This window comes from Coenobita brevimanus, chromosome 20, assembly GCF_032717465.1.
Source record: "Coenobita brevimanus isolate Jiangsu-jjx chromosome 20, ASM3271746v2, whole genome shotgun sequence".
Taxonomy (NCBI): Eukaryota; Metazoa; Arthropoda; class Malacostraca; order Decapoda; family Coenobitidae; genus Coenobita; species Coenobita brevimanus.
This window is the reverse complement of record NC_136973.1, coordinates 2,204,673-2,231,917: the sequence shown is the minus strand read 5'-3', so window position 1 is coordinate 2,231,917 and position 27,245 is coordinate 2,204,673. Positions and strand designations below refer to the sequence as shown.

Sequence of the window (27,245 nt, the reverse complement as noted above, 5' to 3'; positions counted from 1 at the left end):
AGACTCGCCCAATCATATGCTCATTCCCTTACCACCCAAATACCTGTTAAATTTACACTAATTAACCCGTTATCCTATTTTCTATACAACTAATTTACCTTTTCAAATATGCAAATCGACCTAACATGCTCGGTTAACCAGTAATTAAATAACTAGAGGTGTATTTAGGATTATGAGAGGGGGTTTACACACACACACACACACACACACACACACACACACACACACACACACACGCCGTCATCAGCCTGCCCTTCCTTCAGCTCACAGCATCCTCGTTCATGTTCATCTCCATCCAGTTCCTCCTCATCCTCGGTCTCCCTCCCCCTCCCCCTCATAAGCCTCTCTCACCCTGCACCTCATCTCCAGCCCTTCTATCCGCCTTATCCTCGGTCCCCCTCTCCACCACCTCATCCTTAACCTCTCCACCTCATCCTTGGTCTCCCTCTCCTCAACCTCATCCTCAGCCTCCCTTTCCCGCTCCACCTCATCCCTCATCCCGTCTTCATCGATAAAATAAAGTAAAAAAGGTCAAAGATATCGATAAACATTAAGGATAAGAGATAACAGGGCTTTAGTCAGGAAAAAATAATAATAATGAGAAGACAGGGATAACTGATAAGAAATGAGTCCATAAAAAGATGGCGATAAATTCGAGGACAAATAAGGCAATAAAACATAAGATACCGGTAGCCATAAAAGATAAGAATGAGAGTGTAGGGTAATAAAGAGCGATAAATGAGATAACAGGGTGATGAAACGGCGATAAATATAAGGGTAAAAGAGAATATATATATCCTATGTGTCCAACTCTGCACATAGGCTTCACCGCCTGCTCCCAAGGCCCATTAGTCTTCCAGTCTTCCTACATACCATACACCTCTACAAATCATCACTTGGGCGCTAACACCCACTGAGGCCACCTCTCTACCGATTGAGCACTCCTCCTATGTCGATTAATAATGGCGATAAACACCAAGATAAGAGATAAACAGATACATTAAAGCGAAATAGATATCAATACAATGATAAAATGATAATAAAACGAAATACATAATGAATAAAGGGATCAGATAATACGGTAATGGATAAAGATACAATAAAGATATAATGGTAATATTATTCTACAGTTCATCTAGCCAAATCAGAGAAGTAAAAAATTAAGCAACTGTTATTTCCAAAATCACCTTCAAAATCCCTATTTGTCACTTCAAAAATGTATGTTTCAGGAAATGCGTAAATGATGAACTTACCTACGCAAAATAGGATAAAAAACAATAATTACTTCGCAAATTACTTCTAAAATTCATCTAACAGCATAATTTGCTCAGTATAATTAAGAAAAAATGTAAATTGGAGTAAATGGGTTAAAAAATAGGCTTACTTTGGCAATGACGTGGTGTGACACTTGGCTGGGGTTACTTATTGATCACGCACTTCAGTTTGTCACATAAATACATCGCTTGCCAACTTAAGTCTTTGACGTTTATTGCTTTGTGATGCTAGTTTCCGTTTTTTGCAAATTTTACGTACTTCACTCCCACCTCCAAGGCTAGGGATTATCTTAGAACAGCTTTGAAAGTGTTAGGGATATAATCCAATTGATCACAGACAACACACGAGTTAGAGAGTAGCAAGAGGCAAGCAGAGAACGAGAGAGGGAGCGGCAACAACCACCCTCCTCAGCTGCCAGAGGACTACTGACTGGAGTCTGGACGGACAGTCTGGCATCCGGGGACAGCCTCAACCTGTAATTTTTGTGTTTATTTATTCATATTAAACGTTGATATTCTATTTTTACTCTCTTTATGCAGTCTGCGTTGGTAATAAGGTACGGTAACATGAACAACGAAAAATAAGACCACCAAAATGTACGAAACAAAATATATCGCTAAGAGGTGCAGGGTGACATTTAAACCAACTAGAATACGTGTCCAGGCCACACTGACGCTTTGCTTAGCGATTTATTATGTTTACTACACTTTCATGTGTCTGTTTATATTGTTTATATATATTTCTACAATCGACAGTCTTCCCCTGTGACGTATAGGTGAATACAAAAGGCGTAATGTGCCAAATAAATCGTAAAGGGAGAGTTATGATGCCACATACTGATGTTGATACTGCCCATCCTTACGCCAATGTTTGTTTACATACTCTGGTATAGTATTCATCAATGAGTTAAATGCCACTATGATCCCACAGAAGCTGATCACACCTCCTTGAAAGACTACCTATCTACCTATCTATCTATTTATCTATCTATTTTGTATATAGAAGCAAAAATAACTATAAATATATCTTGCATTCATGTGTAAGAATTTTAAATAATCCTCCCCCCCAAAAAGTCCTTAACTTCAAACTGAGACAGATTGACTAAAAATTCTGATGACTTTCCATTTCGAATTCAATTTTCGGCGGTCAGGGAAGCGAGAGAGAGAGAAAGAGAGAGAGAGAGAGAGAGAGAGAGAGAGAGGGAGGGAGGGAGGAAGGGGCGTATTTTCTCGTAAGGTGGTAAACAATGAATCTTTGTCAAATGCGAGAATTTACGAGACGTGAAATATTAGAGAGAGAGAGAGAGAGAGAGAGAGAGAGGAGGGGGGAGAAAATTAAATCAGCTTTTTAAGTCTCCTTGTCTTGGCGAACTTGGGCATTTTGCTTCGTCCTGTAAAGAGAAAGAGAGAGAGAGAGAGAGAGAGAGAGAGAGAATGGGGGAGGGGGAGAGGGAGGAGAGAGGGGGAAGGGCATAATGGAGGAATTGTGGCAGCAAGGAAGATTGTTATGAGATTTGTTGTTGTTGTTGTTGTGTGTGTGTGTGTGTGTGTGTGTGTGTGTGTGTGAGAGAGAGAGAGAGAGAGAGAGAGAGAGAGAGAGAGAGAGAGAGAGAGAGACTATCTGCAATTATCGTTATCTGTAATGGAGCCTTGTTTATCTCGAAAACTGTTTGGGATGCTTTATAAACACTCCCCCTCAAGTTTGCTGACGTTATCATTGGTCATGGTAGAATATCCTTATGGCAACGAGAGAAATAATGTTAAGCCTGGTGTGATGGGACGAAGGCTGTTACTGACTAGGGACACGATGCCGGAGATCTTTTGGTAAACGTTCCATTTATTTGTTCCGCTTGTTTTGCATTTGCTAAACGGAAATGCTTTGATTTTTTCCAGCTTCTTCCTGGTGCTTCTGTTCGTGTTTTTCTTACCAACACTCCTTGTCATGGGCTCACGACTATACTTTTAGATCGACTCATGTGCAGCTTACTATACACGTATCCTACTTCGCGTACCTACAGAGAGGCGTGGCCAGGATTTCTTTAATGGGGTGGCCACGTCTAATTATGGGGCAGCCCAAGGAGAGTTCTTTTGGAGGGTCCGAGGGTATTTCCCAGGAAATTTGGAGTGGCACTGGGATGGCCAGGCCAACTCCAGTGGTGGCCGGTGCCACCCTGGCTACTCCTCTGGCTACGACACTGCATGCCTTGATCCAGCATCTCGAGACAGCTTCCTCAGATTTTCGATTTAGGCCATTAATACGGTATTATTGGCCAAAAAGTGTCCAGTCAGGGGCGAAGAGGCCTGGGGCTAGGCTATTCACTCCTAACATTTAAGGAGAGAGTGACCAGTCAGTAACCCTTGAGTGGCATGATGCTAGCGCTAAAACCCAGCCACTCCTTGCATATAAACCCTTATGGACCACGTGTGGTTGGACCACCTGAACATTGACACCAGGCATCAGCAATTACATTTTTATTTATTTATTTATTATTTTCCTGAGGGACCTAGGCCACACTAAGCCATGGTTGCATGAAATTCAGTGGCCCCTGGCTATGAAGTAGGAACGAGTCTCCTTGGTTACTAGTCAAATCAACCCTCCAGTTTCTGACTAAACCTGGCCATCAACTGATTTGAAAGTGGTTGGGAACCTTTGTCAGGTTACGGTAAACGCACACAGCCAGGCATCTTAAGAAATGGTCACAGATAGCCTCCGTTTCGCCTTGTTCGTTGTCATCACGCTGCCCTCCCTCCGACTCATATCCCTTCAGTAATATACCTCTCCACCTTATCTCTGGTTCCCCCTGTCTTCCACCATCAAAATTACCCTCCCTCCAACTCGCACCATCCTCGCTTATATAGCCTACCTCTCCACCTCGTCCCTCGAACTTTTCTTTGGTTCCCCCTGCCTTCAGCCATCAAACTGCCCTCCCTCCACTCACACCCCACTCAGTAATATACATCTCCCGCTTAGAGATGGCCCTCTAAGGCTAATACTGACAGAGCCCAGTAGCCTCCCCCCTCCTCGTTAATCCGGCTCTCCTCCCGCTGTTTCGCTTCAAGTTAAATTTTACCCTGCGTCCGTCTTAATTTAGTTAGACTTGGTCCTCTTACCTGACTGTGGTGACTGGCGCTGAAGTTAATCCAGGTAGAGGCCCTACCTGGTAACATACCTCTCGTTTTATTCCTGTACATCACGTTCATACGGTCCGACGTGCAATTTCTTGAAAAATGGTTAAACAGAAAAAAGGTTTATAATAACAGATTTCGTGTGGTACGGTGGATTTACAGAAGAATAATCTCTGAGCTTGTAGAGCACAGTGAGAATAAAGCAATAAATTACAACTTCGGTTACTTTTCTTCTCAGTGTTCTGATTACAATATTTATCAGTATCCAGGAATGAATAATATTTGTTGTGATAGTGTTATTGAAAACTCGAGTGATTTTGGCCTAAAGACTGTAGCAGATACCGAATGTAGCAAGCTCCGAAATGGTCATTACTCGACGCTGAGGATGAGGTAAACAAAGCACTTCCTTTGCCATTTATTTGTATATTATTTACTTTTCATCCTAAATTTGAATCTGCCTACGATATTTTGGGTGATTTATGTGCTGTCACTCCAAAACAAACCTTAAAGTTATCAGGAAAAACTAATAAGATGCTTTTCTAAGAGGAGCCATGTTGGTCCACGTTCACATGTTTGAGCTTTGGATGTTTTTAAATGTATTTCTCGTTTTCCTTGAAATAACAGTTTGATTTGTAGTAATCAGTGAAGCCTCTTGACATTTCTGGCGGTTTCAGTGATATCAGTGGCAGTTTTCTATATTACGTTGCAGCCTGTCGACATCCACGGTAGTCATGCTTACCCATCCTATTCACCTCAGCCTCGTTAGCCTGTTTTCACACGATGGAACAGGACCAATCACAATCTAAATATTATATCATGGTATAGACCAGCATGCTCGTCCATCCTATCCACCTCACCATTTAGTCTGTTGGTTTTTGTCAGAATGGGGTCACTCAAGTTTGATACATATATTTCACTGGACCTTAGGAATGGATTTTCTTAGTTACTCGTCAAATCAAACATCCAATCTGACTGTACCCTGCCAGCAATTAAGCAGGAGGGGATATGCATCTTTGTCGAATTTGAATAGGTTTTTAATTTTGAGATGAACATTAATACTGTATAAAGTACACAGTAAGGTAAAATATATTCCCATCTACATATTTAGAGTGAGGTAACATCAGGAAAGTAAATGTAGGTATATTTAGCAAGTCTTAATTTTTTCCTTATTTTATGGTTATTTCTTGTTGATATCTATGTTTATGTGAAGCTACAGAATGTGATGAAAGTTTTTTGGTGTATCAGATAGAGCCAGGATTCCAGGGGCTTGAATGATGAGTGAATGGAAGTGTGGCCCATTGGACTGGACAGACTTGGACTTTCTGGATGTTCCTACTCCTCACCCTGGCCTGGGGTGGGAAAGGAGGTCTGGATGATGATGATGATTCTTGTTTTTTTTGTGTGTGTGTTTAATAATATGGTAACATTTTTATTGCAGTTGTAGCTGAGGAAACCTGAGCCATGATGGAGGCATAGGGGTCTGCACATGGCTAGTTATATCTTAAGGACAAGCAGACAATCATATTCTTACGTGTACGAGTAGAGCAGCGGTGAAGCCAGGGGTCAAGATGGCGGAAGGAATGTTGTCACTCTCCTGGAACAACCACAGTACTACGTTCTGCACGGCTTTGGCATCGCTGAAAGAAAAGGTGATTATGGTATATTGTTTCTGTACTCCTTTTACACTAACTTGGCCTAAAAGTGTCATCTCACCTTCTTGAATGATGAGTTACATCAGTAGATTGACATTAAAATGCCAGTCACGAAACAGTGCAGTAAAAAAGATGCTGGGCTGTGGTACTGTCTTTTTATGCCGCTGATGAGCATGAATACCTGAAAACGGATGAAAATCTGGGCCGAGTTTAGGTGAGAAGAGTATAGTTAATAAAAGAATACAGAGTATATTTTCTTTAGCTAGCTTTACGGGCATATACACCATTAGATATAGGATCTACCAGCCTCTGTAATGCAGTAAAAGAGCCAGTCATTATATTGATTTTTTTTTTTTCATATTAACTTTATATATGGTAAAGAAAGGTGTCATTATTTATTAATTTCTTTCCAGGAGAGGTATGCTGATGCAACAATCACATGTGAAGGAAAGTTTTACCCTGTACACAAATTAGTCCTGTCAACATGTAGCGAGTATTTTGAAAAGATGTTTGAAAATACACCCTGCAAGCACCCAGTCATAGTGCTGAACATAAGATCTGCTGATCTTGAGGCCATTCTAAGCTACATGTATGATGGAGCTGTAAATGTGGATCAGATAAACCTTCCACACCTCTTGAAAGTTGCCGAGCTCCTACAGATCAAGGGTTTGGCTGTACCGGATGAACCCTCTTCTAGGCAGAATTATTCACCAAGGCATGAGAAAAAGACAAGTAAAAGGCAGTGGACCAGTAATGCCGAAAGCAGCACGAGTCCCAGGAGGAAAGGAACGCAGACTCAGGAAACCAGCACTAGTCCACTGCCCAAGAGGACGAGAAGAGATAGGAACACTGAGGCATATGAGGTACAGAATTCGCAAGCAGCACCAGCCAGCCCCCAAGACCAAGTAGAGCCAGCAAGAAACTTAGCGGAGGAAAACTCTGATTCTGTGCCAAGTAAAGAAGAAGAAGAAATGACTCAGCCAGTGGAAGACCCAGTGCAGGTGGGTAGGGTACAGAAAATCTTATCATTGTATTTATTACCTTTCTTCATATAGTTGTTTGCCATTAAGTCCAGGACCAAGAATGAGGTGAAGGGATGGAGTTGAGAGGTATATGAATGAAGGTGGTGTGAGTTGGAAGGAGGCCAGCATGGTGGTGGAGAACTTGGTGATATGGAGGTGATTTGTTTGAGTGGTTACCTCCTCTGGGACTAAGGCGTCTGGTTGTAGTTAGACACAGAAATTCACATTAAGTTGTAGAAAATACCTATTAAACTTCCACTGTTACATATAAAGCTTGATTTGCCTGTTTCCCTCAACTTTCAATACCAGGTGTACAGAAAAATTATATTTTGGAGCACTTCACCAGCATATAACAAAGATTTACTGTTTTGAATCATACATGTATCAACCAATGAAGTTTTGTCTTGATACTGACCCTATAGACATGTTATCTTGGAGCTGTATTTCCCAGAGACACTCTGTACATTTCGGGATACAGAGTGTGAACTTAGAAGTGTTTTTCTAAAGAGGCATATGAATTTCAGGATACCCATACAGATTGTGAACTTGAGATTAAAGAAGAGAAAATGGATACAAGTAGAGAGAGTGAGACGCAGGCCTGCGAGGAAGGATATGAGGTCACTGGGAAAGAGAAGGAAAGCGAACTGGGGCAAGCAAGTGAGAGTGAGGACATACTGGCAAGACTGGGCCAGACAAGTCATAATGGCCAGCACACCGACTACGTTCCTCACCCTGCACCACATGACACATACCAGCAGGAACTTACTGCCACTCTACCAGGACCCTCAGACATGCAGCAAGTAAGTGTGCACCAATTACTGTAGATCATTCACAAGGTAGAAGACAGGATGACATGGAGGTGATTCATCTGTGGCCACCCTGTATGGGATTCAGACATCTGGCAATAGATAACTAGAGATAAATTTTTATCCTTTTGGAGCTTGTTTTCCATGTCTCAGTGATACAATAAGATCATACTACACATTCAGTAGCACTTCTTTGTAACTAGCACAGGCTAGAGAAAGTCGGTAAATCCTAACCATCCCTCATACTTTAACCTGGTAAAGTAACTGGTGTAATTTTTCAGTGGTTTGGCAGTGATCACATGGCCAGCATACCCATGGCCAAGGGAAGTCATGGCACGAAGGCTCCAGTTTTTCCACATAGCATTCCACAAGAGCCTCACAAGCAGGTAAGTAAGGCTATAATATTACTGTATGTTAGTCACTGATAAAAAGGCTGTGTGTTAAGTGGCATAGTAGGATTTGTAGCACAGTTTTCTTATCAATTTATATGCTTGCTACACTTTTATTCAAGTATCTGAATATTATGCCTAAGTAACATACAGATGGATGTTCTTGCTGTTATTATTGTTGCTCCAGTCTCATCGGAGCATGAACCTGGCAGACTGCAGGCTGAAGTCACCATCTGCAGTTCACTGTCCTCCATTTCCTCCATTTCAGGATAGGGAGGAAGCTAGACATTTGTATAACCAGTCAGGTCTGCCACCAGGCTATATCAGTCCCACCACATAAAGGCAACCCTCTACGGCACTACGAGAAGTTAAAAAGAAGTATCAAGCATTATAAAGTACCATATTTCATGGAGGAAAAATGCACTGTGAAATTGCCTAGCCTATGCCACTTAGAATACAGCCCCAAGTTATAACTCTAAAGTATTTTGTGTAAACTCCTGCACTAGTGATGATGATCTTATTCTTGCTATCTCCAGATGAATTTGTTTAGCAAAAGAGAAGTACGGTATTTAGAACTGGAGGGTTGCAGTAGCTTGCATTAACCACTTCAGTCTGAGGGGTCCCTCTGAAGCTGTATGAAATTATATGGTTGCGTTAAGATTAAAACAAAAGGGATAAGTGGACTGTAGCGTTGAATGGTAGTTATTGAAGAATTACATAGGTACTTGGCTGTGATGCAGATTTTCTAATGTGTGGTGCAGTTTGTCAGTTATACAATAAGGGCCATACAGTAGCTACTCAGTGTTCTTCGTGCCACAGGATGCTTCATAGTACCATTTTAATTTACATCAGTAACACACAAGAGAATATTGATGTGTAATTTGAAGATTAAACCACAAAGTAAGAGGTTTTAAAAATATCCAGAGCTATTGGGAAATCCAAAATCATCTTGTAGCCATCACTGTATTAACTTATCCTTGGAATACAAAAGCAACTTGAATTGGGCAAACTTGGGCTGTCTGGACTTTGCTACTCCTCACCCTGCCCTGGGGTGGTAAAGGAGGTCTGGATGATGATGATGAACAATACTAAAGTAAAACATGAATTGTTTTTTTATTCATAAGATCTACTGCAATTACTATTAGGCTTAAATGATGCTTGTACCATACTAGGTCAGTAGAACTTTTTCAGGGTCTTACAGATAAGCAGATGATTACTTTTTAACCTTTGAAATACCCCCTGGGGGTAGGGGGGTTTTCAAGAATACTCCCCCAGTATCCCTGCTTGTCGTAAAAGGCGACTAAAAGGGTTGGCGGAGGGTTAGTGCCCCTCCCCGGAAAACAACTAACTAAAAAAACAAACAAGAAGCCTCGGACAAGGACTGACCAAACGTTGACGACCCAGGACCGGACAAAGGACTTGGTAATGTGTACATGGAATGTAAGAGGAGCGAATGATGAGGTGAAAGAGAGAGAGATTGTCCAGGTGCTTGAGGATGCGAAAGTGGATGTATGTGGAATAACTGAAACAAAATGGAGAGGAGAAAGTGTGAGAGAATGGGAGTATGGATGGGGTATATGTGCAGGAGTAGATGAGAATGAGAGGGCAAAGGAAGGAGTGTGTATAGTTGTGAGTAAAAGATGGAAGAAGAGCATAAGACAGTATGGATCAGTTGGGTCAAGGATTGTGTGGGTAAAGTTGAAAGTTGGAATACAAATGTGGGCGATTGTGTGTGTGTATGCGCCAACGCAAGATCGTGCTAGAAGAGTGAGAGAAGAGTTCTGGACAAATGTGGAAGTGTGCATGGAAAAGTTTGGAAGGAATGAGAGAGTGTTTTTGATCGGTGATATGAATGGTAAAGTTGGTAATGTGAAGGTGGATGGAATAGTTGGTGAGTGGGGTGTGCCTGCTGAGATAGATGAGAATGGGAGTGCGTTAGTGGACATCTGTGCTGGGAGGGGGTTGGTAATAGCCAATACCTCTTCAGGCATAAAAATGATCCACAGGTATACATGGCGAGTGATGAGAAGGGTGGGTGGTGAACTGAATGAAAGGAAGGCAATGATTGATTATGTGTGTGTGGATGAAAGGATGCGAAGATGTATATTGGATGCAAGAGTTTATAGAGGTTGGGGAGTGGCCTTTCTGACCACTACTTGGTGGTGGCCAGAATTAGGATGCAAGTAAGATGGAGGAATAGAAGAAGGGAAAGACGAGAGGAAGGAGTAGTTGCAAGGATAGTGGAAAGGTTACAAGAGGATGAGAAAAAGGCAGAGTATAAGAGAGAAGTGGAGGAACGATTGGGCAAATATGAATTGGAGCAGATGGGAGACGTGGAAGGTGTGTGTAAGATATTTACAGAAGAAATATGTGCAGCATGTGATGTGGTGTGTGGAAGGAAGAGAAGACGGAGGGGGGTGCAAGGAACAGCGTGGTGGACTGAAGAGGTGAAACAGGCTGTGGCACAAAAGAAGAAAGCATACAATGAATGGATGAGAAATAGGGACGTGGAAGAAGTTGAGAGGCAGAAGAGAGAGTTATATGTGGAAAGGAAGAGAGAGGTGAAGAGATTAGTAAGAGAGAGTAAGAAGAGAGTGGATGAGGAATTTGGAAGGAATTTGAGTGTAAAGTGGAGGGACTGTAAGAAAATGTTCTGGAGAGAAGTGAAAAGAGTAAGACAGGGTGGAAGTGAAGTTAGCAGGGGAGTGAAAGATAAACATGGTAGATTACTAGTGGAGAAGGGAGAAAAAAGTGAGCAGATGGAGAGAACACTTTAAGGAATTGTTGAACGTAGAGGATGGAAGTAATGCGAGTATAAGTGGCTGGGGAATGGCTGGGAGAAGGAGGGAGGTGAGAAGACAGGTAGAAATCAGTAGGATAGAGGTTGTGGAAGCAATGAAGAAAGTTAAATCGGGAAAGCCCCAGGAATTGATGGAGTGTGTGGTGAGATGCTGAAGCATGGGGGAGAGATAGTAGTAGAATGGATGTGGAAGATGTGCAGATTGGCCTGGGAGGAAGGTAGAGTCCCGGAGGATTGGAAGTCAGGTATAATTATTCCCTTGTACAAAGGAAAAGGGGAAAAAGAAGTGTGTGGTAATCATAGGGGCATTTGTCTTCTTAGTATAATAGGAAAAGTGTATGGTAGGATACTTATAGACAGAGTTAGAGAAAGAACAGAGAAATTAGTTGGAGAAGAACAGGGAGGCTTTAGGAAGGGAAGAGGTTGTGTAGATCAGATATTCATTCTTAGATCTTTAGTGGAAAAGTTTCTAGAGAAGGGAAAGAAGTTGTATGCGGCTTTCATGGATTTGGAGAAAGCATATGACAGGGTGGATAGACAAGGATTGTGGAAAGTGTTAAGAATATATGGAGTAGATGGGAAGTTGTTGAATGCTGTGAAGAGTATGTATGATGGTGCTAAGGCTGCAGTGCGTGTGGATGGTGAACTAAGTGAATTTTTCTCTTTGAAAGTTGGTTTGAAACAGGGATGTGTCATGTCTCCATGGTTGTTCAATCTGTACATGGATGGGGTAATAAAAGAGGTACAAGGTAGGGTAGTGGATGTTGGAGTGGCCCTGGTGAGAGAGGATAGTGTTTGGAAACTCCCTGTACTGTTGTTTGCAGATGATACTGTGTTGTTGAGTGAAGATGAAGGGGAGCTGCAAGGCTTGGTGGATGAGTTTGAGAGAGTGTGTAAGAAACGGAACCTAAAGGTGAATGTAGGGAAGAGTAAAGTGATGGTCTTTGAGAGAGGTGAAGTCAGTGAATGTATAGCGAGGTTGGATGGTGAGGAATTGGAAAATGTGAGTACGTTTAAGTATTTGGGTAGTGTGATGAGTAAGGATGGAGGTTTGGAGGGTGAAGTGCTTGAAAGGGTACAGCAGGGAAGAAAGGTTGCTGGTTCCTTGAAAGCAGTGATAAGAAACAGGGAAGTGAGCATGGAAGTAAAAAAGTTACTACATGACAGTATTGTGATACCAACTCTAACGTACGGAAGTGAAGCTTGGACGTTGTTGGAAGGACACAAGTCAAGAGTGAGAGCAGTGGAAATGAGTTATTTAAGAGGAGCTTGTGGAGTCACGTGGAGAGACAGGCTGACGAATGAGGATATAAAGGAGCGTTGTGGTGTTGATGTGGATGTGATAGGAAGCGTTGTGAGGAACACACTGAGGTGGTTTGGCCATGTGGAGAGGATGGAGGGTGAAAGACTGACGAAGAGAGTGTATGTGAGTGAGGTGGAGGGTGGAAGAGGGAGGGGGAGACCGAGGATGAGATGGAGGGATGGGGTGGAGAGGTATATGAGAGAGGGGGGTGTGAGTTGGGAGCAGGGTAGTGAGATGGCGGGGGACAGGGCGACTTGGAGGCGGTTTGTTTGTGGCCACCCCAAACGGGATTGAGGCGTCTGGCAATAGATAGATAGATAGAAATACAGCATTTTTTTTTTTTTCAAGTTGCCTGTGCATATTTTCTTTATGTACAGAAATAAGAAACAGCAGGAGTAATAATTGTTTCAGCTATACAAACAGTACTATATGTACTGTATTATTCCTCTTTCTGTCTGGTGTATAAGTACAGTAGCATAGTACAGTAATTGAATACAGTTACCAGGATGTACATGTTCTGTAGTCAGTAGAAGATGCAAGTGCATGCTGCATGCTTTGCAGTATTACATTGCCATATAAAATATATATATACTGTACACACTAACTGCATGAGAACCATTCTCTAATATAGATAAGAAACAAAAGAAAACTTATGCCAGTGTATTGAGTGGCTTAACTGTTCCTGTCTGTACATGTACTACAAATTATACTGTATGTATGACTTTGCGGGTCATTGTCTTCAGGAATATGTACAGTAGTCAATCATTTTTTAGTACAGATAATTCTTAATGACAAACTGGATGTCATTCATAAATTCCACTTAGCTACGGTAATGCTCGTAGTTTGAAATTGTGCAGTGGGTGGTGGTATTTACCTTTAAGTTATGGTTGGCCTTCACAACGGCAGATTTGAAAGGTTGTTAAAGGATCAGCTAATAACCCATTTAGCACGGTGATGTCTTTTTCATTATGTTTCTTTTCTCTCCAGACAATTTTATTAAGCTCAGGGGAGACCTCTTGGCCCAGTGGGGTAGGATAGTAGTAGTAGTAGTGACAATCCCAGGGTCATCTGCATGTGGACCTGGTGGACCGCAGGCTGGTTTTCCTCCTGCAATCCACCATCCTCCTTTGGGGGAATAGGGAGGGAATTGAGGGTTGTTTGTATAACCAGGCAGCAGAACTGACTGGTCATTTTGGTACCACTGTGTGATTCACCTCAGATGATGGTAGCTCATATTAATCTCCCTAGCTTGAGCATCATCATCATCTACTCCTGTGATGCCCCATAGGGACCGTAGGAGCAACAGGGCTATGCAAGTTGGTCCTGACATTTAAGATGAGAGTGACCAGCCTCACTCATCCCTGAGTGGCATTACATGAACTATAAACCCCAACCATCCCTTGGATATAAACCTGCACTGGCCCATTCCAATTGGAGTGCCTTAATTACCCACTAAACCACCAGGCGCCATAATTTGGTTATATGATTATGTGTTTTATATTTTATTTTGGCTGGTACTAGATTATTTTATCCTGCTTAGGAGAGCACCTGGGTAGTGTAGGAGTTAATGTAGGCAAAAACAGCCAGGATTTTTAAAATGGGATGAACCAAGGAAAGCTCTAGGGGTTTGGGGGAATATTCCCTCAGATTTTAGGGATGCCCTGGCATATTTGAGGGATGGCCAGTGGCATTCAGCCACCCCTTCTTGCTGTGGCGCTAATTGAAGGCAACAGCTAACCTCTCCAGTTTGAAAAACTCCATCCTGAGTTAAATACAGCATAATTGTCTTGAGATAGCAAGAATAAAATTAAAAGACATCATCAAATGAAAATGTTTTAAACATTTTGTTAGCAAATGATATGTTTCTGAAAAATGTAATGATTTAAAGAATGTAAATACAGTATTTGTAATTGTAATGTACTGTACTGTAATTATCACGAAGATGATTAAGGTGTGATTGCACCTTCTAAAAATTTCATTAAATGCATTCCTGTATATATATATATTTGTAATTTAAATGTTAGAAAAGATGACTTAAGGCCGCCATCACCCACAGATGGAGGTGCAGGAGGTAGAGGCAAAACCCGAAGGCCGGGAGGTGGCCCTGAAGATCCACCCTTGTCCATACTGTAAATACACAACCTGGAAGAAAGTCAACCTCACAAAGCACCTCAGAATTCATACTGGGGAACGACCCTACCCTTGCCCCTATTGCCAGGCTAAATTCTCCCGCAAGCAGTGTTTGACGAGGCACATACTGACTCACACAGGCGAAAAGCCGTTTGCTTGCCTCCAGTGTCCCTATAGAGCCATACGCAAGCAGAGTCTGGTGGCCCATATCTCGTCTCACCACAAACATGTCAAGTAAATGAGAGACCGCTCTACTGCTTCAGAATATTTAAAAAAATTTACAGAAATAGCATATTAAGAACTTCAGAATATAGACCTTCACAGTGTTAACAAAAACTTTGTGATATGTAGCAAAAGAAGTTATTTTTGAAAAGCCATTTAGTTGCCTTCCAGTGCCCCTTTACATCCATACAAAAGCAGATTCTGGTGGTCCATATCACCATCCACCACAAACATGTCAAGAAGTGGGGCAGGAAATCTGGACTACTTTAAAAATTACTGAAGAAATCCCCCCTCCCAGAAAAAAGTAAAGTTAGTAATGAAAGGTCATTATCATCATCACAGATATGAAGATAGGTCCAGGTAGTAAGAAAAGAGATGACATGACAGTAGAACAGCATGGCCATTCTGATATGGGCCACACACTGTATCACAATAGCATGAAGAAATATTAAATAAACCTCTTGCGAAATAGCATGATTACTTTGTTTTTAAAAAATATGAAAAATGGCATGAAAGTAATTAAAACATTGTCAGTCTCCTTTTAAACACCTCAGTCCAATGGTGTCATTTTCATTTCATTATTGCCACCCCCTCTCTGTTTTGCTCAGGCCAGGTGAGTTATTTATTTATTTTTTTTATTTTTTTTTTTTAATGGGGTTAATGAAGACTTTAGCTAACCCCCGCCTTAAATCTTTTGTAAGCTGAAGAAAATTGTGTTATGTTAGCAGGAATATAATGAAAATGATGCCTTTTGACTGATGGGCAAACAGACATATTGTAGGTGGCATAGGAGACATCATACCATTGTTATGTCAGTTATTTATGTTGCCTATTACACCTTAACATTGTCTTGCATGATATTTATATTGTTTTTAATATCAACAAATTACCAGTAACTTACTACCCTTGGTTTGTTTTCATTTGACAGAACCAGGCTATTAAGGTGAATACTAAGTTGTGGTTGCATAAACTTCATTGAGTTTTAGTTATTAGGTAGGATTGAATCTCCATGGTTACTAGCGGGATACATCTTCCCATCTGACTACACTTGGCCATCAACCGAGCTGAGAGGGGTCAGGGGTCTTCATCAAATGAAAACAGACCAACTAAGAAGATTGAGGTGTAATATGCAAAATAAATCACCACGGAAGAGATGTTGAGGAATCCCCCAAACCACTTTTAATATGACCCTAAGACATATCTAAAACTATAAACAGTTAAATGATATATCTAAAACGATGAACAGTTAAATGATTTACCCAAAACTCTAAACAGCAACAGTCATGTATGTAGATAAATGTGGTGCTGTACGAGTATTTGTTGATTTATATACTGCCCACCACTTCCGTTGATAAGACAATCTGTTATGCTTAATCTGCTAATCCCTTCAAGAACAGAGCATATCAAATGTGTATAGACAGTATTAAGTATAGTACAGGTACAGAACAGGTCCTCGTGTCTGATTAAAGAGTTCTGAATGTGTATAACTGTTTACCCTCCATTCATCTGTCTGTCTGTCTATCTCAGTTTCCAGTTTTCTCAGTTACATGAATTTTGGAAATGGTCAGAGAGACTTGATTTTGTGAGAAATATCAAATGGACTGACAGACTATTGATATCACAGATTCCCTTTGAGAGTTTGAAGATTAATTAGGAGAACAGGATCATAATCTTATCTTAAGCAATTTTGTCTTATTTCTGTTTCAGCTTAAGCCATTTTATGTTTCTTCTGTTGTCCAGCATTTTTGAAGTTCCTAGTGAATTGGATAGAATTTTTAGTGTTTCAGTACAATATGTTTCATTTCATGGAGGGATGGGGTGGAGAGGTATATGAGAGATGGGGGTGTGAGTTGGGAGCAGGGCAGTGAAATGGCGGGGGACAGGGCGACTTGGAGGCGATTTGTTTGTGGCCACCCCAAACGGGATTGAGGCGTCTGGCAATAGATAGATAGATAATACAGCCTAAATGTTCGGCTTAACTGTAATCAAATAAGGACATTGTACAGAAGTTGTTGTTTAGGATCTGGGTATGGACCCTGTGGACTGCAGGAAATCAGGCATCCCTAGAGATATCTTGTGTAGGTTATATTCAAGGATTGTGTGTGGTGTGAGAGGGAGGTGCATAAGGTGAGTGTGTTGTGGTGTGCGGGGATGCGTTACAGTGAGAATATAGTGGATTGTTTGCGAGCTGTAAGCTGTAGTGTGTGTTGGCATTGAAGCAGAGAAGGGGGATAATAACACCATTATCTGACTGTGTGCATTCATGTCCCTCTGGGATGAGATGAATGCCTGGTAAGTGGTTTGTCAAGGATGCTGTTTGGCTGATGGTTTCAGAAGGCTTTGGTGGCAATTTCTTTGTTATCAGTAAATGTAGTGTAGGACAGAAGAGAAAGGATGATGTTCAGTCTCTCTGTGCTGTATTGGGAAGTTTGTTTTTGTTTCTTCATGGTGGGAGGTGGTGTAACATAAGAGTTTCAAGGATGGAAAAATTCCTGTGCTGAAGTGATGAATTGTGTGCCTTTTATGTTAATGTGGTCCATGGTTATAAGTACTGGGTACTCATGTTTCTCAGTGCAAGTGACCTATATTTATGGTCTTTGTATAGTCCTTATTCTCAGAGCATTGTTTTTTGTCATAATTGTTTGATTACCAGGTAACACAGTGTGAGGATCCTTATACAGTACATATAATTATGTACTAGTTTCAATGTTTGAGTAAAAAAAAAAAAAAAAGTTATTACCTGACCCACTGAGATCATGAACAGGGCTGGATAATCATTCCTATATCAGGGCCATTTGGTGCTATTAGCTGGAGTTACATAAGACAGGCACAGTTCATCATTCTGTGACATCAAGACACAGTAGCTAATAGCCTGGACACTGAATGTGACATACCCCTCCATTGCACAATACTTGAATGTTCAAATGGACAAAGACAGGCTAAGGATGTCCTAAAATCAGACATGAGCCTTCGCTGTACTGTACTGTAATGTTCAAATAGGAAAGAATAGATTAAAGATATTCCATTATTCACTCAAAACAACAAATGATAATATATATATACAGTATAGATCTGAGTGACATGTGCTTCATTATGAATGCTTGTCTCCAGTTAGGAGGCATGAGAATCTCCTAGATTTATTTTTTTATTGATCCAAGTATGTTTGTTTTATACAGTTGCATACCTGTTTCCTTCTGTTACTTGGAAAATATAACAGTTTTTCACTAGAGTTTTATTATTAAACCTTATTAATGTAGTTGTGGTGCTGATGTGAATGATTCAAAGTGTTAAGAGAAATACTTTGATGTGGTTTTGCCTTGTGGAGAGGATGGAGAATGAGAGCTTGACTAGAAGAGTGTATGTGAGTGAGATGGAGGGGGAGACCCAGGATGGGATGGAAGAGTATGGAGAGATTTATGAGGTGGAGGGGTGTTAGTTGGAGAGAGGGCAGCCAAATGGTAGAGGATAGAGTGAAATGGAGGCAGTTTGTTGATGAACTCCCCTTACATAATTAAGGCATCTGGCAATAGATGGGTAGACTATTCTTGTGTTTGGTTGGATACTGAGTGTTTGGAATAAAGGGAGCTTACTGTGCTTGCAACTCTGTATTCAAAGTGGCAAACAAGGCTTCATAGCACCTTTACAGTTTATTTTGCATATTTCACCTCAACCTTCTCTTGTTTTTATTGCACTTTATTATTGACATTGATGTTCCTGTTGTTGCTTAACCATGGTCTGGCTAAGCAGACTCATCCACCACAGGCACAGTGTAGCATATACACCATGTAGGAATATGGTGCCCCCTTTGGTAGACAGCATCTCACCAGAGTCAAACTCGGTTCCTTCCCACAATGAGGTGCATGGAAGTATGGGAAGGTTTGGCACAGTTTCAGTAACAGTAAAGAGGAAATTGAGGTGTAATGTGCAAATTTTATTACCAAGGAAGAGGTGGTACATTATATCCAAAGCCACATGGAATACAACCATCAGTCCTATAATAATCTCGGTGATGTTGCAGTGACTATGCAGAATACAAACTGTGACTGATGGCATCTCAAGAAACTACCACAAAGAAGAAATACATGATTGATTTTCCTTTCTTTTTTCATTATGTTTTTAAAAATTCTGGTAGTAATATAATTTTTACCAGTTTAGTAAGGACTTCTCATGCTGAGGGAGGTTAAGGATAGTCTTCATTAGCCCCTCCAGTAAGATAACCATTATATAGAGTGGTCCATAGATGCTTCTCTTCCACTCTGGCAATTTTTCGTTTTGTGGGTACAGTTCAGTCAGCATTATCAAAGTCTACCTTGCATCAGTTATTCATTTCCTACTCCCAGTGCCATACCCATGTCCAAACCAGCAGATTGAGCCGTCCTCATAATACATACAATAATATTAGGTGAGCTTCTAGTGGAATGATATTAATGGATCACCTTGTACTGTATTGTATGGTATGTTGTTTAGTGCCAAGTGGTTTTATTCAGCTAAGGAGAAATCCCACATTGCAGTCATTAAGGCTATGAGCTGTGTGAAAAGTAAGACTCAAAATGGGTGTTTGGCAAATATAAATACTGGTGAGTATTCAACCTACACATGGGGGTTATTTGTATTTCTAACTAGAATTACAGTTAGGAAGGGAATATGGGGATAAATGCCCCACTTGATAATTGATGAACATGAACTAGGCTGGAGAGAAAAAAGGATGTAATGTTCTTTTTCGACTGTGGTGAAATTATTAACATTTATTAACAGGATACTACAGTACACATAAAGTTGCTAATTATTGGTATTGTGCATATTCATAATTTAATACAGCACTGAATATTGCTTGCTACTGTTTGATGTTATGCATCTTGATTATTTGCAGCCTTGGGGCATCTTGTACTAGCTTTTGTTTCTGTTTTCTGTGTCAGACTCACCTTAGACTAGTATTTCCATTCTCTGTAGCCCAGTAGTCCTTGTTCTTGTGGTGAGTTACTTTACTGCCCACTATCTCTCATGCATTGTGTGATGGCAGCTTTATTACTGCCAGCCCTCTGCATTTCTGTAATTAAAGGAAGTTTATGAACTAAAACATGGTGGCAACAGCAAAGATGGCATGCATCTGGGCTTATGGAAGAATACTGAAACTAATTACAACAAACTGAATCCCAGTAACAGCAGTCTGTTTACACTGGGATCAGCCCAAGACACAAATAACTTACATGGAACAGCTACAGCTAACTGATAGAGCAGCACTTAAAATTACCGTCCTTCCTTTGAAACTACAATGGCAAAAATAGTATCCTAACCCAGGTGGTTATCTTATCCAAGTGATGGTTTCAAAATGAATGGTAGCGTTTGCTAATTTCTTGTGAGGTAATTCTGAATTAACATGTTTTTTTATTTAAAATATAATGTCCCATCTTGGTGCTGTAGTATTAACAGTAGCTGGAACACATAATTTAAACTTAAAATCACACATCAGTTACCTATAGTCATCAGCTTCCATACCTCACTTTCTTACACACTTCTTTTTGTTATATCATATCCATCCTCCTTCTTTGACTGCCATGCCTTCCACCATCTGCAGGCTCGACTGCATATATCCTCTTCACCAACCCTATCAAGGGAAGCATTCGCATGGTGGCACTGCTATAACCAGGTAGCTTTGCTGCTCAGTTACACAAATGTCCCTCAGCTTCTCCCCTGAAATGAAACTTGTGGATAGCAGAAGGGTGGCTTCAGCCTGCAGTCCACTGGGCTCATGTATAGATGAGCTTATGCCCAAGAATCTTTTTTCCCACAGGTAGTGCCAGTTAGAAGCATCTGGAGGCCGGGTGGGCGGGGACGTGGTGGCAAAATCCACCATTGTCCATATTGTAAATACTCAACCTCGCACAAAATAGGCCTGTCCAAACACATACGCATTCATACAGGTGAGTAACTATTTGCATGTTCACACTGTCCATACTGATATTAGATTTTTAGAAGACCTGTTATATTCTTGTTGTTCTTGTGACCCCAGGATCATGAAACTTGTTAGTAAATATTGTTTTTATTGTTGTTGCTGTGGCCTGAAGATCATGAAAACTGAGAGTAGAATTTCTTGTTGTTGTTGTGGTTCCAGGATCAGAAAAATTGAGTGAAAATTTGTTATCGTGGCCCCATGATCATTAAGTATTAAGAATAAACTTTTTTATCACAGGTGAGAAGCCGTTTGCATGTCCATACTGCCCAGCAGCATTTTCTCAGAAGGGGAACTTGAAGTCGCATATTCGCACTCACACAGGAGAGAAACCATATGCGTGTCCACACTGCCCATACCGAGCCACCCAGAAAAGCACATTAGTGAACCATATTTCATGTATACATAAAGAGCGCGCTTAGGTAGATTGTTGTACTGTGTAGGGCAGTACCTGTACTGTATAGTAATTTAAAAGATCTGTTGGAGTGTACAGGCATCTCTCACCATCCATGTAGGTTAGGGAACTCAGAGCCCCACAATTGTAAATTTTCACTGATAATTAAAATCTCTCTAAAAAGACGTTTTTAGTTGTAACTTAACCACTGTATATGATTGCCAAAAAATTTTTTTTTACTGTAGTGCCCCAAACATCACCAGGTGTTATAATATACTTGTTTAAAGTGTATTTTCAGATGATTTAACAACACATGTTAAATAATCCCAGAATACACCGTAGAACTATTTTCAGATGGATTTTTAACCCACAAATAATGGAAACTGGAAATAGCAAAACTGCAAATAGCGAGGGATGATTGTTGTGCCAGTAAGCTACCTATCCTGTCCAGGGCATTTGCAGAATTCAGACAGTGCAACTCACTGTATGGCCATATCACACTCCAGTTAATGTGAAAGATTTGAGCATTCCCAAAGAGACTTTTTACTAAGAAAATATTGTACACTATATTTTAAATCAATATATTACATTATGTCCCTAACTGAATCATGATACATCTTTTTAAATACACATAATCTAGTTAGATATTTTGGTAGCTAGCATTATATCATTTATGTACAGTACTTTTGTAAACATTTTAACTTTAGATTGAGAGATTATCATGATTTTTATACCTTTACAACACTTAAAGTGCAGTATTTCTAAAGATTTTTTTTTTTTTAATAGTTTTGCTGTTACATCCAACTGGATGGACGAGTTTAGGAGGTTAGAGAATAAAAGGAAAACTGATTGTGCACTGTGTATATTATACCAAAAAAAAAAACATGTACAGTTTATCTACAATTAAAGAATTTTTTTTTTTTATAAATTGATAGTTTCTTCTCCTGGCATGTTTTACAAAGAAATAGCCACCTTAAAAAATTTCTATATATGAGAGAGGGGGATGTGTGAGCTGGGACCAGGGCAGTGAAATGGCGGGGTATAGGGTGACATGGAGGCGATTTGTTTGTGGCCACCCCTTACGGGATTAAGGCGTCTGACAATAGATAGATAGAAAAAATTTCTTGGTACAGTGCAGTACGTAGAGAGAAACAGAATGCTATGCTTCCTCTACTGTATTTTCTCCCTTTGTCTTCTTTTGTCATCCTGTTACACTATTTTACTTAATTTCTTTCCTTCCATCTGTTTCTTTCTTTTCTCATTTCTTTGTTTTACCTCTCGCTTTCCTCTCCTTGCCTATTTTCCTTGCTTTTATTTATTTATACACCATTTGATACTTCTCTTCTTGCTTTCTTCCCTTTCCGAATTTGGGCAAGAGTAGGGACACTCAGTCAAAAAACTGTTGGAGCATAGATTGTGTGAAATTAACTGACATCCTTGATGACTGTGAATGCAAAATGCCCGATGATTGTACTCCATGATGGTAGCCCTGCTTTCACGAGGATGAAGGGGGTAATACAGAAACAGCTGTAATCATTACCTCCTCTGTGGAAAGTATCTGCAATGTATGATGTCGGGAGAGTCAGGGAGGGCTGCTCTTGTCAAAATACCTTCTTCCACTCTGGTCTCTTCATGACTATGGTAACCTAACCATGAACTCCTACACCTCAAATGTTTAACCACAGGAATGACCATGCAAGGTTATGGTGTGGAAAGAATATATAAAAGCAGACTGTGGAAGATGTGGGGTGAGGTCCTGCATGGAAAACTCTGAGATAGAGGACTGAACAGGGAAACGGCTCAAGATTGCAACATATGGGAATCTAACATCAAGTGAAACAGCTTACATATACATGATCATAGTCAGTAGTCTCTAAAATTTAAACGTACAGTAAATGCTAATATACGTTAGTCCACACTGCTGTCATACTCGAGTCATGTCAGGGTGGGCAGTGGTAGTAGCTGCAACCCCAGGCCCTTGCAAACATAAACCCTGGGAACTGCAGGAAACTGTGATTCAGTCAGGTGCTGCCTGAGATTATTTGTTGAGGTGATGTTGAAGGACTGTCCATTGTCGTAGCAAGGTGTATGATCTACCACCATCATCTGTCATCTTCAGTTCGCTAATGAGCCACAAGCTAATTAGGAAATACCTGCATAATCAATCACTTCATTTACTAAGTTCTTACCAAGATGAATACGATAAGAGTGGAAGTTAAACATTCATATTAGGTCAATGAAAGTATCTGGCTTTAGAATTTTGTACATTTATTATATAACGATAATTTTATAGCCGATTTATTCATATATATTCTATCTTACATAAACTCAGCCTTGCTGTGGCTTGAATATATTGCATTAATTTTACATACAGTATTCATATATATACGTATTTATATATAATATATATATAATAATCCATATACCCCAGTATCTCAGAAAACTTAACAGGCCTGTGTTGTAATTCTCACTGTGCTGTGCTGATCTTCATTTCTGTCATCGTACTATTTCTATATAAGGTACTTAACCCTTTCTGTCCAGTGACTTCTTTTTCTTCATTCTATTAACTTTCAGATGGTTTTACTCAGATCAGGAGAGACTTTTTGAGCTGGAAGGGTTGAATATAAACCCTATTTTACCCCTTCATAGCTAGAAGTTCTCCCTGAATGGACTAAAAACATCTGAATACTGTATAACAAGAAAAATTTAAAATGACATCATCATATCAAAGGGGTCAGGTGTTGTAATAATTAAATACCTTGAATAGATGGGTATTTTGCTGTTATGCTGTAAAAAAGGTTATATTTGTTGCATTATAATACTCTTGCTGGTATAAGTAGACATATGTTCGTGTCTATTACACAGGACAAGTTTTACACGCTTAGGTTTTCAGTCTTTTTAGTAGAGGAAGGAAGGTCTCTCCACCTTACTTCCTCTTGCCTTATGCCTGTTTGTTTTGTACAGTATGCTTAAAGAAAATATAATTATGTGCTGTACTTGGTCTGGTTGTGTTCTTGTGTTTGTGTGTTACAGGTTATATAATCACCTCACTTTTTTCATGAAACTGTAAGGCAAAAAGATACAGAATATATCCATCTGTAACATATAGTTTTAAAAGATATACAATATGTATACTACTGTACTTTGGGTTATATTTTAATTATACTACATACTGAGGGAGGGCTGGTGTGTGGAGGAGAGGGTGACTATGGGGGATGGGGAAGAGATGCTATATACAGTCAACAAAAAAAGTGTCCTTACTTCATGATATTCAGCCCAGGGAGAAGAATTTTGAGAGGCTGCCCAGTATTCACTATTTCAATAAACATTTAGTCTATTCTATTCAGCCACATTAAGTTACAATTATATAAGGTAAAATTATATTATCAGTTAACCTAAACTGTGATCAACCAAAATATACAGAGGAATACAGTACTGAAATATCATTAAGGCTCAATTATATAGAACCAATGGGCCTGTATACTTCTGATGGGGTAATACAGGGTCAGGTGAGGTATGGATGGTATGACTACTATACAGTATATGGTAAATAATCCTTCTTCTGTTGACTGTACTGTAGGTAATAACTATCAAGACGATATGCTAACTGTGACTGATAATTATTGTCCAAGAGCAGAAGAGTTCCAGCCACAGACTAAAGATTCCTGCAAAACACAGCTACCAAATATGTCAGTTACGGTAAAATTGTGTTGTTATGAAGTCACTAAAGTATGAGTGTTAATTATGAAGTTGTTACTGAGTAGGGACAAAAGTGCCTCAAGTTTCTGTTGCCCCGCCCACCACTAACAGGCTCCAGTATCAGGCAATAAGAAGGTAAAACACTGAAGACCTTTTTATAAATTTTAGGAAGATTTCTTTTTCTAACTGAACTTTGGTAAGAATAGCTTAAAAGCATTGTCATCATTCCAACCTCTTTTCCCACCTAAGGATGAGGCAAGTTAACATTTCAAAAACCTGTGAGATGATGGTGTACTAGTTTAACAGTATTTCATGGTTCAAAACATGTACTGTATGAGTTAGTGATACCTGCTCCACAAACGTAAACCGAGCTCAAGTTAAATACACTATATATATGTTTATCCAGGAAGTTTCCAGTATTCCTGATGAACTACCAGTATTTACTCTCAGCTTCTGCTGGCATAATTGAAAACTGAGCTTCCCATCAGAAATCTCAATTATTATTTTTGAACAGGAAAAGATATACATGATATTTTTTCTGTGATGAATATATCCTGCATTGATTATATCCCTAATGGTGTATATTTCCCTTTAAAACATATCTAAATTACTGTATTGTGTAGTTATATGATTTAGTGCCAGGTAATAATATTCTTGATGGAAAGCACAGAAAACGTAACCATTGTATCTCAGAATTTACCTACCGGATCTGACGGCTTATTTAAGTTTATTCGTGCTACCTCCAGACAGTTTTATTCACCTTGGGGGAGACCTCTTGCAGTGAAGTGTATTTGATGATTTATTTTACCTCTCCAGTAAAAAAAAAAAAAAAAAAAAAAAAAAAAAAAAAAAAAATGGTCTGGAGATAGCAAGCCTAAAAAAATATGTCATTGGATTGAAGGGTTGGGTTAATCATGTGTGATTCAAAATATTATGTACAGTACAAATATCTGCTGGTCATGGTTGGAACACGATAGATGTGCGTTTAAGTCATTTGTGCCGTTTTATGTTTGTGAACCTTCAGTGGAATTCCTGAACATATTTATGATCAATTCTCTATCATAACTTAGATTTATTATTGCAGCAAGAACTAGAAACAGAGGCAGATCATGTTTTCCCTTTCCACATCCCTCCTGCAAAGCAAAATTACATTAGATTTTAGTTTCCTTTGTGAGCAATATTTGCAGGATGAACGAGAAACATGGCAATACTGTATGCTGCATTGTCATTATTCTTCCTGGAAAAATAGATTGCAGTTATGACACAGCATTGGTCGTAAGTTTGTCAGTGTATCGTGGTCCTTATTTATACATTGCTGATACAAGTTTTTACAGAGGAATGCTTACATAGTTGTATATAAATAATATGTAGCCATGAACTGAGTGTATAACTGACTTACAGTAGCTACATTACTAGACAGTTACCATATTATCACCACAATTAAAAGTTTTCTGCATAAAATCTAAAGTATCAATTTACATGAAAGTTTATTATGTCTTGTTACCAACTCCATCTTAAGTCTTTTCATTCTCAAATGCTATACTTATCACATAAAATTACAGAAACTACTTATCTGACTGGAACAAAGCTGACATGACACTTGGAGGGACAAGAACAAAGATAGTACAGTACACTACTGATGTAGAAAACTGGAGCGACAGAAAGATAAGAAGTACATATCACATATATAAGTTCAAGTTGATGATAACTATGTAAAGAAGGGGCTGTGAATTAGGGACACACCCAGAATTAAAAGGGACATAGCTAGAATTTAAAAAAACATGGGGTGGCAAGCCTAATTAAGGGGCATCCCAAGATGACCTCTTCATGAGGGTACAAGGTATTCTGGAAATTTGGAGTAACTGTGCACATTCTGGGGGTAGTTGATGCCACCCCAGCCATCCCCCTGGCTATGTACTTGATTTGAAGGAAGGAATGCTATTAAACAACACAACATAGTGTACGCTGATGTTAGCAGTGTCTCTGAACATGATGATACAACTTCAGATATACGTTTTTGACCATCTTCCCCAACCTTGAGAATAACAAATAAAAATGCTGTTAACATTTCCTCAGGTCTTATGTTTTTCATTAAGGTGTTCCAAGGACATCATGGTTATCTTACACCACTGTTGGCCAACTCTCTTTTCTTACATACAGTACATCTTTTTTTTACTTTGCATGATAATATTTTTGCAGTTTCAGTATGCAATGGGAACATGATACACAGTATTATTAAACATTTATGAAATTACATACCTGTTAATTCTGTCTTATTATGAGGAAACTGGCTATGACCTGAGGATTTGTGTAGTGAGCTACATCAGGTCCTAAAAGTACAATGCTAAAATAGTCTCTGTGCAGTAGGAAGTGGAACATGTGGCAGTGGGGTGTCTTTGTGTGAGGTATAGCTATGGAGTGTGGCTGAGGTGTGGCAGTGTAACATGTAGTGTTTTCTACTGCACATATATGTTTCTA

General features: G+C 39.8%; 1 protein-coding gene across 1 annotated transcript; it reads left to right on the top strand.

Annotated features, from left to right (window-relative positions):
- The first annotated feature begins 6,558 nt into the window (after positions 1 to 6,558).
- LOC145391829 (uncharacterized) lies at positions 6,559 to 14,740 on the top strand. The gene is made up of 4 exons (XM_080266317.1): positions 6,559 to 7,053; positions 7,599 to 7,874; positions 8,162 to 8,266; positions 14,429 to 14,740. The coding sequence occupies exons 1-4, from the start codon at positions 6,559 to 6,561 to the stop codon at positions 14,738 to 14,740; spliced, it is 1,188 nt and encodes a 395-aa protein (XP_080122443.1).
- The last annotated feature ends 12,505 nt before the right edge of the window (positions 14,741 to 27,245 follow it).